The 13,328-nt window shown below is 42.7% G+C and overlaps 1 protein-coding gene across 1 annotated transcript; it reads right to left on the reverse strand.

The window, feature by feature from the left end:
- Positions 1-570: 570 nt before the first annotated feature.
- On the reverse strand, positions 571-13,080 carry MED17 (mediator complex subunit 17). The gene is made up of 12 exons (XM_061457887.1): positions 12,671-13,080; positions 12,182-12,348; positions 11,289-11,508; positions 9,680-9,816; positions 9,493-9,577; positions 8,194-8,346; positions 7,154-7,284; positions 5,977-6,161; positions 5,284-5,421; positions 4,128-4,245; positions 2,804-2,963; positions 571-975 (listed from the first exon to the last, which is right to left on the reverse strand). The coding sequence occupies exons 1-12, from the start codon at positions 12,900-12,902 to the stop codon at positions 770-772; spliced, it is 1,932 nt and encodes a 643-aa protein (XP_061313871.1). The 5' UTR covers positions 12,903-13,080; the 3' UTR covers positions 571-769.
- Between the last annotated feature and the right edge of the window lie 248 nt (positions 13,081-13,328).

Here is a 13,328-nt window from a genome sequence, read left to right on the forward strand (position 1 = left end):
AGAGTAAGACCCTTCCTTCTACATACCTGCAAAAAACAAGGACAGAAAACAGAAACAAAGTAACCAGCAACCGCACAGGCTCACCTGTAGCCATCAGAAAGATGTTTGCCAAAAGCTGTGACTTCGTAGCGCTCTCAAGAATTGCCATCAAATGTATCTCTCAAAAAAGAAATGGATCACCCAGAAGCCACATCCATGTTCAAACTCCAGCTCAAGAATGTCACCCAGCTTTCTTTAGCCTTAATTTTTGACAAGAGAGCTCTGCTTCTCCTCTGCTGTCCCACTTCTCATCAAACGAGTCCGTTAGCTTCCCCCAAGACAGCCATTCCTTGTGGTCCCAGCCATTAAGGCTTCACAATAGCACAATTCCATTCTAGTAATTTTCATCTCTCAGTAATACTTACAAAAAGATCTGCTGAGAAAAGTAGGAGCATGAGAGGGAAGGGAATGACTCTGAGCAGACACCTTTCATATAGCAAAGAACTACTGAACTGATTTAATAAAAGAAAAATACATCAGTGACTCAGCTCTGCTACTTTAGACAGCAATCTGCAAAGAAAGAGCTGAAACGAACCTTCCCAGAAGTTTATTTTAGATGTTATTGAAAAAAGTTTTATTAGAAACAGTACAATGAACATATTTGTACAGGAAATACATTTGGCTTTGCTTTCTTGCATTGTGTTATAGCTCCCATTTCCCTTTGCTGCTCAGCAGTGATTGTATGCAGCTCAGTGATGATTCCAAGCCGCAGGGAGAGGCAGATGGATTATTAACACGGAGTTAGGGCAGCCATCAGGAGTTCCATTTTATAGACAAAGTTCCGCCCTTCCATTTTATTCCACTGTACTTCCTTGAAGGGCCCTCGAAGATGATTCCACTTGTTGTCCTGCAGCACATCGCCTTTGGGAAGATCCTTGCACTGACTCCGTGGAAACTGAACCATAACTTTGCTGCCACTTTCTGGGCCATTACGCACTGTAATGAACAGAGATTGTGTGAGCACTTTTATACTGTAAGAATTCCTCATATTAAACATCCTTCCTCATGTATGCTATACATTACTCCTACTCAATTCCAAACATGCTGAAAGCAAACAAGGGAAATTACCTTTTAATTATTATTAATGTTTTCTCTTTGAATTTTCTCCTTCTGGTCTCCCATTTCTCTCTGATTTTGTTGCTTTAGCACTGCATGTTCTGGTCAGAGCACACCAGAGAAACATCTGACATAACCCCCATACACATACAGCTTACAAACGCATTTATTTTTCCCTAATGATGCTAGGAAGGGCAAAGGGCTTCTCGGCCAAATCTTACCTTGGATGTATTCCCACCATTCTGCTGAAAACCGTGACCAAAAAGATATTTCTAGTGGATTTACATCAGATGGAGAGCGATGGAGTCACTCAGGATAGGTGTTACTTTTAATCACAAAATTCCACAAGACTTGGCTTGGACAGGTTTTTGTGCTGTGATGTTGGGTGGTGGTGCGTGTCTGTGTTTGTATTTTACATAAGCAGTTGGGGATATAACAGTTAGCTCTTCCCTCACTTACCAAGCCAACCTTCCACAAAGAGATGACAATCAGGCCGATTGAACATAATTTCTCCTTCATAAATCAATGGTGATTACTCCCCATCATTATCATCACCTTTTCCTTAACAGTTTGTAAACTGCTCATGGGGCTGGCTTTTGCCACATCTCCCTAGTAATTGCAGTGAGGCTGACCAGACTAGTTCCCCAGATTCTCCTTCTTAAATACAGGATGTGACATCTACCTTCTTCCAGTCCTTGGGAATCATTTCTGATCACAATGACCTTTCAAAGGTCATCAAGAACAGCCTTACAGTGATATAAGTCGCCTCCCTCAGCACTCATGGATACATCCCACCTGGTCCCATGAACTTGTGTATGCCCTCTTTGCTCCAAAATTTCCTATGGGTCTCAGGGACCTGGGATGCCTGAAGTCCAGTCTTAAGATGAAAGCAAAGAAGACATTGTGTACCTTGGCCTTCTCCATGTCCTGTGCCACCAGGTCCCCTCCCCATTTACCAGCAGGCCCATATTTCCCCTAGTCTTCCTTTTGCTGCTGACCTACCTGTTGAAGTTCTTGTTGCCCTATACATTCCCCACCAGATTCAACTCCAGATGGGCTTTAGCCTTCCTATCCACATCAATGCATGTTTGGATAGTCTATCTTCCAGAGTAACTGGTCCTGCCTATAATCACTTGCAGCTTCCTTTTTATGTCATGAGTTTAGTTATGAGCTCCCTGTTCATACACACAGATCTTTGGTCACCTTTGCACAACTTTCTGCACAAAGAAATGGCCATTCTTGAACCTGAAAGATGTGATACTTAGGAAAAAAAAAAGAAACAACTCTCTCACACCCCTTTTCCCTCCACCCCATAGGATGGTATTCCATAGGATTCTTCCAAGAAGATCCCTGAAGAGACCAACATTTGTTTTCATTAAGTCCACAGCTGTGATGGTGTTGTTTGCCTTGTTCCCTTCTCTCAGGATCTTAATGGTTTCTGTAATCTGGCTTTTCAATGCTAATTCTAAGAAATAGTTTCAAGCCTTTGTAAACTAAATCAGGTTTATATTACATGGCTTACTGAGCAAAGTATTGATACTATTTAGGTGTCAACTGCATACACAAAAGAGATTGCTTCTAGAATATTTTGCTATAAATTTACATTATTCAATGAAATTCAAGAGACTCTCCCAGAAAGAGACATACAAACCCTGTAGAATTCACTTAATGTTAAGATTTTCCATACATTCACAAGAGAAGACACTACCTGAAATGGCATAGTCTCCATTTGGTGATGCTACAGTTATTGCTGATGCATTGCCAATGCTCTCCACCGGTCCCAGACCAACATGATTACTGAAACTCAGCACATGCCATCCCATAACTTTCGCAAGTTGCTGAACTGCATGGACTTGGTGCTGTGACATCTGAAAGGTAACAAGAGGTTCATCTTCTGGTCAGTATTTGCACGCCACAGAAATAATTGATTCCTGGTTTTACCCAACTTCTTTTCTTCTGCACACAGAGAAGACCACTGTATTAAGCACACTATGCAGTTAGATAAATCTTTCACAGCTATATGGGCTTCTGCAATTTATTTAAGTATTGCTTTCAAGTTACAAAAGCCTTTATTTAGGTCTCAAGAACTAATTCAAGTGATACAAACAGGGCTTGGAAATAATTCTTTCTTTGAATGGAAATGAGACTTCTGCTGGAAAAATATATAAAATCTGTGATATTATTCTCACAGCACACTCTGGGAAAGAAAAGTTGTGGTTCTCAGGTGCCTGATTATTCCCACTAATGCTCAAGTGCAAGTATTGAGCTTTAACAGCTTAGAAGTTTAAATGCTAACATTTTTCTGTATCGTGACTTCACACTTGTAACAAAGAAATAGCTAGCACTGTTCAGCAGTTCTCTGTGAACAAGTCTGAAAACACTTCACCAAAAAGGTGCCTTCAGCAGAATCTGTTTCAACTTGTTTTCTGTGTCGCGGAGTTTCACTAACTGCAACAGGTCAACCACTGTTATTAAAGACCTGTACTTTGACTATTTATAATGCATAGTAGGGACACAGTCACTTCTAACTAAAACCAGCAGCTTGCTCTAAGCAATTAAGAAAACATTCATATTCATTCAAATATCAGCTGATTTAGTAATGGCTGATGCAAAGTGAACATTAACAAGACAATGCTGAAACCACAGTAATTGTGGGCTCATTAAGATCTCTAGACAGGTCTTGGTTGCAGTAAGTTTCATATATTGAGTACCTTATTGTCTGCTATGACTCTCACTGACTTGTCCTGAAGTAAGCAAAAATCTTAAGTGTTCTCATGATGAATAGCATAAAAAAATGTATTTCAAATGGGAGGAGAAAAATTATTATTACTACTGACCTTAGTAAAACCTGGCATTGTATTTTAGTTTCAGTTGCTAAAGACACTACACAAACATACTGAAAAATTCAGTCACCTACCTTCCTATTTTCACTATCTTTAAATAAAGTTTTTCTACACAGATAAAGGTAAGATTCTAACTTCTTCTGTTTCCCAAACATTACAAGAAAGGAAGAAGAATGTATATGAATCTACCTGAGATAAAAGGAAATCCTGCAATTCCTGCTCTTGATGGGATAATGTAATAACTCTTCCATCTCTATGCACAACTCTGATTTGTTCAACTCCAATGTTCAGCTGTAGTTGAATGGATCTTTGAAGACAAGATGCACATTTGTTCAAAATGCATTACATTTCCTTAAGAAAACAGGAAACTAAGAGCACAGAACTCCTCCAGACAACTCTAAGATGAGCATAGTGCAAAGCCTATGGAATAAGGCTGCAACTCTAAATATTTCAGTTTCACCCCTCATAATAGCTCCCTCTACTGCAGGGAACATCTTCTGTGGTCTGTTCCCACATATGGTCCACTGCTTGCTTAGGTCAAGGAACCTCCTGAGGGGCCTCACAGCTCCTGCATGGCACTGTGCTCGAGTTTTCTTGCAGGGGAGCAGAGGAAAATGGTGTGTACTTGGGGCTTGTTCTAACCTACAGCCAACACTTGGGCAGAACAGGTACTCTGGAAGTTAAGACTGCAAATCGCACCAATGACCACAGTCTGCTCCACAGTGTGTACACAGCCAGAGAGGGCTGTAGAAAAGTAGAAAAAACAGCTGGGTCAAAGTAGAAAAGCTCAAAGTAGAAAATGTAATAAGAACAGCTGGGTCATCCACTGTGAAGACACTGGATCATTCACTGCTGGTCAGCATGCATTCATTTCTGGCATATGAAATCTCTTATTTTGAAGACACAGTGTGTAACTAAGGGGATGAATTACATAAGTTCCACATTTCAGTAGCTATGCAACAGAGCTAGGACTGAGCACTGACTAGCTGTCCATGACCAGACTGGAAGTTCAGAATCCAGCACATACAAAGATACCTTATATTCATCTATCTCTATACAAAGCAACCCACCCTCCCTTAAACAGCCAGTTTCACCTTCAATTCCCACATTGAAAGGGAAATGTGCTGGTTAAGAACTTCAGTTTCTTCCTTAAAGTTTAAACTGGGTGAAGATTCTCTTAGGGTGGCTGTTCCCCCACAACTCAAAACCAAACACTCACACAGAAATAAGGGGTTCCTAGTTGTCTGCCTGAAGAGAACCTAAAGCTGTAAAACCCAACTTGAACACGCTCTGACACTGCTGCATGCTTCTACAACTAGAAAGGCACAGGCACTTTCATACATACTTGCATATTTGTTCATATCCTTGAGAAGTTATAAGAACTTTAACACTGGATTCATAAACATCATTTATATTGGACCAGTGGGCCTGAATCTGGGGATCCTCAATACGGCTGGCCAGACTGTCTATGGTTCGAGCAGTTCTAGAAGATAAAGACATAATCATGTACAGTTATCTAGACAGCTTGAGCTCTTATCTGGATTAAAGGAAGTGAGGAGGTTATAAGTTTGTTAGGTTTTCTTTTGGTGGCACACCAGAAAGATAAAAAAGGAAATTTAATAAACTGTGTGAAACAAAGTTCTACTTCAGCACCACTTTGGTGCTAATGGAGCACCTGTTTACTTGGTACATGTCACATGCACTCAGCAGCAGTACTGAAGTGGTATTACTTAGAATGAGCTACTGCACAGGAAAGAATACTAAAAAAGATTTATGCAGCTTCAGAAAAGTAGGGACAATTATCAGCAGCTGTGAGAGCTGTCACAGAGATCTCTAAGAAACCCCATTCCTTTTCTTTTTTACTAGCCAACTGCTTATTGCTCGTATTTCCTGATGTGTTATTGGTTCCTAGTACTTAAAAATAGACTATTTTAACAGTGAAGGAAGTAGCTCCTAGTTCTAAGAACACTGAAAAAAAAATCAATTGTATTCTACATAATGGTACATTTAATTGCAACAAGAACAGCTTGTGACCTACCTGCGTCTCAGAAAGATGTGCTTTGCCTGCTTTATTATCTTTTCCAGAAGGCCTTCATTTGACTGTAAAGAACTGATATCATTTTTATCAAAAGCCTGGGGTCCTGCAAGTCTCATTCTCTTATGGCCAAAAGGTGCACTAGCTGGATGTGGCATCACTGTTGAGCTCAGGGTTTGCTTGTGACACTGCAACAAACAAAGTTATGAAAGGAAGTGCCCAAATGATGCATCTGCAAGAATATATATACTATAATATGCTGCTTCACGTCAGGTGTTTTACATATACATACTTTCCAAAAGTGCAACATTTTTACTTTATAAATTTGACAGCACTTTAAAGCAGCTTTCCACTCATACTTTGCCTCCCCTGTCTATGCATCCCTTTCAAACCTTATGGGAAGTGATGTTTAAAAACATGTGCTAGCTAACAAAGGTTTGGTAGTATGGCAGTAGCTCCTACTAGTAAGTCTGCCTCATACACATCTCTGGAGACAGACAGGATGGTCAAACAAAAAATAAAGGAACTATTTTAGAAATAAAAAGGGGTACAAAAAAATTAACATCTGGTTCCAAGTTAAGAAAGGAAACTCACAGAGCTGGGCGCTGGGCTCAGGAAACCCAGTTCAGTGCTTGGAACACTAGACTAGTCCACATGACTGCATGACTTGTGCCTCTAAGGAGATGAACACTCTCTGGAACATGGTTTCACAACTGCATCTAAGATTATGCTCCTTTCCTGAATAGACGAAAGCTCAGCTTCCTACCCCACATCCTTCTGAATCTAAGACACTGAAGCAAAAAAGCGGACCTCAAAAGAAGCAAAGTTATTATGGTCATCGATTGTTCTTCCTTGATGCTCACTTAAAGTACCTGACAAGCACCAATTAGACACAAAGGAAAAAGGGAAACTGATGAGCTGTACTGGTAAAACCTTGCACAGCTTTTCTGAATGGAACACCAGGCCTGAGGTTAAGTAAGGAACCGGCATTCCATGAAAGCATTAACTGGAACTCCCTAACTACCTCTACACACTAGAACTGAACAGAATGGTGCCTCACACCAATGGATAGAAAGCGACTGGCCTCTAGTGGCACCCTGTTGTTATAACAGGGCTGCATGCCATGTAGAAGACTCCAAAAGCCCAAAACATCTTCAGTACTTGACCATAAATGCATTACCTCTCTGATAAGCTGATGCAAATTATGTTCCAGAACATAAAGATGATCATCAGGATTCTGTTTCTCGGAAACAGACTTTTGTGACTTTTTGTCATTGGAAGAGTGACACAGAGAAATAGACAACTGTAAACCTGTACAAAGCAGATTAAAAAACACAAAACATATCAGGACACAGACAATTTCCACAGTGGCTACTGAGAACTGCTTTTCTTCATGTATTATAATCAATATTTCTACAACCAGTACTCACCATAATCAGAAAATCAAAGAATGATGTTGGAGAGCACAGCAACAAAGGCAGGTAAGACTCGCCACTGACTGAAGTGTTGACAGGCCAGCTACTCACTACTAGGTAGGTTTCACATCATTTTCTATGACTCGACCCCAAACAAAAAGAAGAGTCTTCAGGACCCTATTCCTTCCCCAAAGAAGGAATGATTTACCATCCTATAAATCTGAAGCAATCCAGAAACATATTCTTCACATGATATCATCAGCTGTGTACCCCTTGTAAGAACAGAGGATTCACCAGCCAACTCTGAGCCACCTTCATGCTATTTAAATTATCCTCACTGAAAAGTATTGGCCTCTCTTCTTTTCAAGACCCATTAATTCAAGTCTTAAATTCCACCTGCACCCAATCCAGCAGCACTGATTTATCCACAGCTCCAAACTGTAATGTGCACACATGTTGTGGTTTAAGTCCAGCACCACACAGCCACCTGCTCACCCTCTCCCTGTAATACAGTTGACAGCTTTTAAGTGCTACTGACAAAAACCAAGCACAAAGTAAAACAATCCAAACTCCACACAATAAAATGTGAGTAAATTAGAAACCAAAGTGCATTAATTGGATACTTCTACAACTAGCAACCAAAATTCCCATTCTGGGAAATTCTGATTTTTCAAAACCTTTGAAAAAACAAGGTTCCTTTTTTTGTTGTCGTTAAGAGCAGAGCATTTAAAAAGGTCTCACCAATCAGAATTTCAGTTCATGTTTAAGCTAATAACAGGTTAAGAAGTCTTACAAAGTTTCCTACCTGGGAAAGGCTGGGAGATGATCTGATTTTTCACAACAATGTGAGGAATCTGGGATTTAATTTGAACAGCTTCTCGTGAGAGCTGGGCAAAGATTTCTTTACATAAAAGAACATTCTGTGCAGCCTCCAACTTTGTCTGCCAGTGGGGAGAGCCTGAAAAATATAAACCAATGTTCATACAAGGAAAGGGTAAGAAAAAGCTACCTTTTTGTTCAGATACCAGACACTTCAGTAGTTATGAGTAATTGCTAAGGTACAGTAGTCAGTAGCTTCTGTCCAAATGGAGCAGAAAAATGCATTAGTGTTACCTTACATATATGTATACTGTGAATTGCAGCTCCCAACTGGAACTGTCCATGACATTTCCAGACCTTTTGTGAGCTCTGCTTAAGTTGTAATTTACTTTCAATGATACTTCTAGCTTTATTAAATTCACTCTAAAGTGAACCACCAAATAATGGTAAGGGCATGTATGTGCCTTCACAGGAGTTATAGGGCCCAAATTCTTGGAAGATTCTGGTCTGGGTAAGCACATAAGCTCTATGCTGTACCCTCAATACCATATGAAATATCTGTATAGTACAGCATCCTGTCTATGGTCAAGACAGCACAAGTCTCTGTGTCACAGACCATTGTGAAATAAACCCCTGTCAGTTCCTTTAATCCTGAAGAGTAAAGGATGAAATTTTAATCCCAAAAAAGTACAGCTTTCAATAAGGGTACATAGCAAATGACTCAATCCTCACCTGCCAGGTGAGCTATTGGTAACGAGTGCACATAATGCCAGCAGTTTCAGATCCAGAGAAAACAAATGAGGCACAGAAACAAATTCCACATTTTGGCCAAAGTTACGAGTGAACAATCAGACATTCAGTTTGTTGAAGTAATGGGATGTAACTGGATGAAACACAATACCTCAGTTTGCTTTTGGTTTCATGCTAACTTCCAATCACAGAATCACAGAATCCCAAGGGTTGGAAGGGACCTCAAAAGATCATCTAGTCCAAATCCCCTGCAAGAGCAGGGTAACCTAGAGTACATCACACAGGAACTTGTCCAGGCGGGTCTTGAATATCTCCAATGTAGGAGACTCCACAACCTCCCTGGGCAACCTGTTCCAGTGCTCTGTCACTCTCACAGTAAAGAAATTTTTCCCGATACCTAACAAAAGGTGCTCCAGAATACTTACAACACAATCCTAGTAATTTTGTTTCAACTATATGCTAAGATTTTCAAATAAACACTGTACACAAACCCATTTCTTGAGAACATGTTCAAAAAACATACAGCTAGTTATACCTGGTTTTGGTTTTAGCATGGGTCTCTTAAAGAGGTTAACTGTCCCAAGGTCACCAATGTCTGGAGCTTGTTTCTGAATAGAAACCTGGATGAAAGAGAGAACGTTATTTGATGTTTGTTCTTTGTTGCAAGCACACAAATACCAAAACAAAACCCAAACTACATTATTAAAGTCTCTCTGGCAAACCTTGATATAGGCTGATCCCTCTAAATCACTTGGAATTTGAACATCCAAAGGACAGTAATCCTCAGGTATCTTTTTATCCAGGTCAATGTCAGTGTTCTTTATCACCTCAAATGTGCCATGATGAAGGAAAAGGGAACCTAAGAAAGAAAGACAAGAACATACACACTCTGTATAAAGCATCTTCTGAAAACATGAAGCTCATACATCTGTTTTGGAAGACTATGTATTTTCTAAGTCTCCAAAACTCCATAGTTGTGCTTCAGAGACATGGATTCAATGGATGGAGCACTTGGTGGATAAAGAATTAGCTGGATGGTCACACTGAAGGAGTTATGGTCAATGGCTTGATGTCCAAGTGGAGACCAGTGACATGTGGCATTCTGTATGGCTTTGTTATTGGGACCAGTGCTGTTTAACATCTTTGTTGGTGACATGGACAGTGGGATTGATGCACCCTCAGCAAGTCCGCCTATGACACCAAGCTGTGTGGTTCGGTTGATACGCTGGAGGGAAGGAATGCCATCCAGAGGGACCTTGACATGCTTGTTAGGTAGGCAGATGCCAACCCCATGAAGTTCAACCAAGCCAAGTGCAAGGTACTTCACCTGGGTCCAGGCAATCCCAAATACAAATACAGGCTGGGCAGAGAACAGATTGAGAGCAGCCCTGAGGAGAAGGACTTGGGGGTGTTGGCCGACAAGAAGCTCAACATGAGACGGCAGTGTGCGCTTGCAGTCAAGAAAGACAATCACATGGTGGGCTGCATCACGACCAGCAGGTCCAGGGAGGTGATTCTACCCCTCTAGTCAGTTCATGAAACCCCTCCTGCAGTCCTCTGTCCTCTTGGGCCCCCAAAATAAGAAGGATGTGGACCTGTTGTGGCCTCCTCTGGACTTGCTTCAAAGATGCTCAAAAGGCTGGAGCCGCTCTGCTAAGGAGACAGGCTCAGAGAGCCGGGCTTGTTCAGCCTTGAGAAGAGAAGGCTCTGGGGAGACCTTAGCGCATCTCCCAGTGCCTAAAAGGACTACAAGAAAGCCGGACTTTTAACAAGGGCCAAACGGACAGGATAAGGGGGAATGGTTTTAAAATGAAAGAGGGCAGATTTAAGTTACTACCTTCAGTGACACTCTTTAGTCACATGGTTTAGATGTAGGTAGTCCCAGCAGGACTACCTAAAATGTGATGATGAGTCCCTTCCAACTTGACATATTCTATGATCTTTGTTCACAGGAAAATGCAACACACTCCTCATTTTTTTTTAAGTGCTTTACAGGCCAAATGTAGATAAAAGCCAAAGATTACAAGGTCTACCTGTCAACTGATCAACTATATTGTTGGTACAGAATTGTTTCTGCAAAGCAATCTGTAGTAGAAACCTACACAGCCTTTGAAATCACTTTCTGGCTGAAGGATGGCACAAGATTTTTCCTGATAATAAAACAAGTTCCCTCCTCTTACAATCTTGTCTCATGATTAGAATAAACTTGCCTTAAATTATGTTATTATTAGAGCTATTCTATCTGGTTTTCCAGTTAAAAAAAACACACAGAAGTATAAATAGCCATTCTAGAAAAAAACAAAAGACGCTCTGCTTGTTCTGCTTGTTTACCTGCACTTCTGTAGCTCAGATCACCAAGAATTTTGTCTCCTACTTTCCTCAGCTTCCAGTGTTGTCTCAGTCTCAGCAGTTCAGAGTTGAAGTCTCTTTGTCGCTTATTTTCCTGGTTCTCTGCTACTGATTTGGATAATCTTTCTGCGCCTTTCAACAGGATTTGAGCTGCTCCAGCTAAGGACTTCTTTTTTGAAATCAACTGTAGAAACTGAGGATTCTAGTCACAGAAAAAAGAGAGAATAAGCCACTCGCACCTCAAGTCTCAAAAACTATTGCTAGTGAAAGCTCACTGACACAGACGTCTTAGCAGCCTTCCAGAATCTGAAGGGGGCCTACAAGAATACCAGAGAGGGACTCTCCCCCAAGAGCTATGGTAATAGGACAAGGGGTAATGAGTTCAAACTTCAACAAGGGAGGCTTCGGTTAGACATAAGGAAGGAATTCTTTACTATGAGGGTGGTGAGGCATGGGAACAGGTTGCCCAGAGAAGCTGTGGATGATCCATCCCTGGCAGTGTTCAGAGCCAGGCTGGACACAGTCTTGCGTGACATGGTCTAGTGTGAGGCATCCCTGCCCATGGCAGATGGCTGGAACTGGATGCTCTTTAAGGTCCTTTCCAATACAAACCATTCTATGATCCTGTGACTAATAACTTTTTTTGCTGGATGTTCAGTAACTTATTTAGGATTACTTTCACACCCGCATTATACACCCATAAATCACATTTGGATGCCTTTGAAATCAGCCTCACCCTCACCCATCCAGCACTGTGCCAGCACAACACAGGGAACACTTGACTAAACCGCACATTCATCATACACAAAAAAATACCCTCTGAAATAAAACCTTAGTATCAAGCCACACAAGCTATATAACTAGGTACAGCATACCTGTTTTGGAGGAAGGGGATCTTGCACAACTGGATCTAAAGTCATGAATTTTTTATCCTTCACAATGCTTAGAACATCATACAGCACACACATCTCAGTCAAGGCGCTTCTCAAGTTGTTCCTCACCGAATCCCAGGGCCAGAGGGATGGCTGAAACTTTACCAACCCTGAAAGCAGAACAGAAAAAAAGGAAACAAAAGACTTTAAAAACATACAGTGGAAGGCTTGTCCTTACACCAGAGAGAGATCATAAAGACATGAAATACAACTTATCAGCACTATACCCGCATCTACCTTTTTCCACTCTACTACAGTGATTTGCTGGGACTCGATCACGAATATCGTGATCCACCGCCAATCGCGGGCACCCACGGGAAGACGCCAGGCCCAGGCACCAGTGGGCTGCAGGCCAAGCATCAGCCACAGCCCGGCGGGAGAGCTCCGGCCGCAGGCCGACTGACTGGGAGCCTTAGGCCCGCAGCCCCTCACCTTCCTCATCCTCCGCCTCGCCGGGCTCGGCCCAGGCGCGGCCAGCCGAACCCGGCTCGTCCTCCTCGGAGCCAGAGCCCTGGCTGAAGTCGATGCGCTGCGCCAGGCGCGCCAGGTTCTGGGACATGGAGAGCGGCTGCAGGTAGGTCTCGCTGCCATCCAGCCCCACCTCCTGCACCTGCTTCTCGCACGCCGACTCGATGCTGATGCGCACGGCCGGCACGCCCGCCATCTTGCTGCGACCTCCGACCGCGGGGCAGGCGCGACCCTCGCGCCGACTACGGGTGCCGCGGGGGGGCGGGCCGATGAAAGGGCGGGGCCAGCGCCGGGCGGGCTCGGCTGTTTCCGGACGGCGCTCGGGAAGGGACGCGGCCAGCGCCGGGCGGGTTCGGCTGTTTCCGGACGGCGCTCGGGAAGGGACGCGGCCAGCGCCGGGCGGGTTCGGCTGTTTCCGGAGGGCGCTCGGGAGAAGACGGGGCCGACGGTAGCTATCGGCACCGGCGGAGCTGAGCTGCTCTGCGGGAGTCATTAACGTGGAGCGCTACAAGAGCGGCCGCCTTCCCTCCCTGCTCCAGACCCACTCTTAACGGGTCTGCATCCTTCTTGGAGCCGTAACAGTCATAAGTGCAATGACAGATACACTCCAGATTTCTCACTT

This window comes from Pezoporus flaviventris, unplaced genomic scaffold, assembly GCF_033815535.1.
Source record: "Pezoporus flaviventris isolate CSIRO_AGI_PZ_B2104156 unplaced genomic scaffold, CSIRO_AGI_Pfla_v1 ptg000025l, whole genome shotgun sequence".
NCBI classification, from domain to species: Eukaryota; Metazoa; Chordata; class Aves; order Psittaciformes; family Psittacidae; genus Pezoporus; species Pezoporus flaviventris.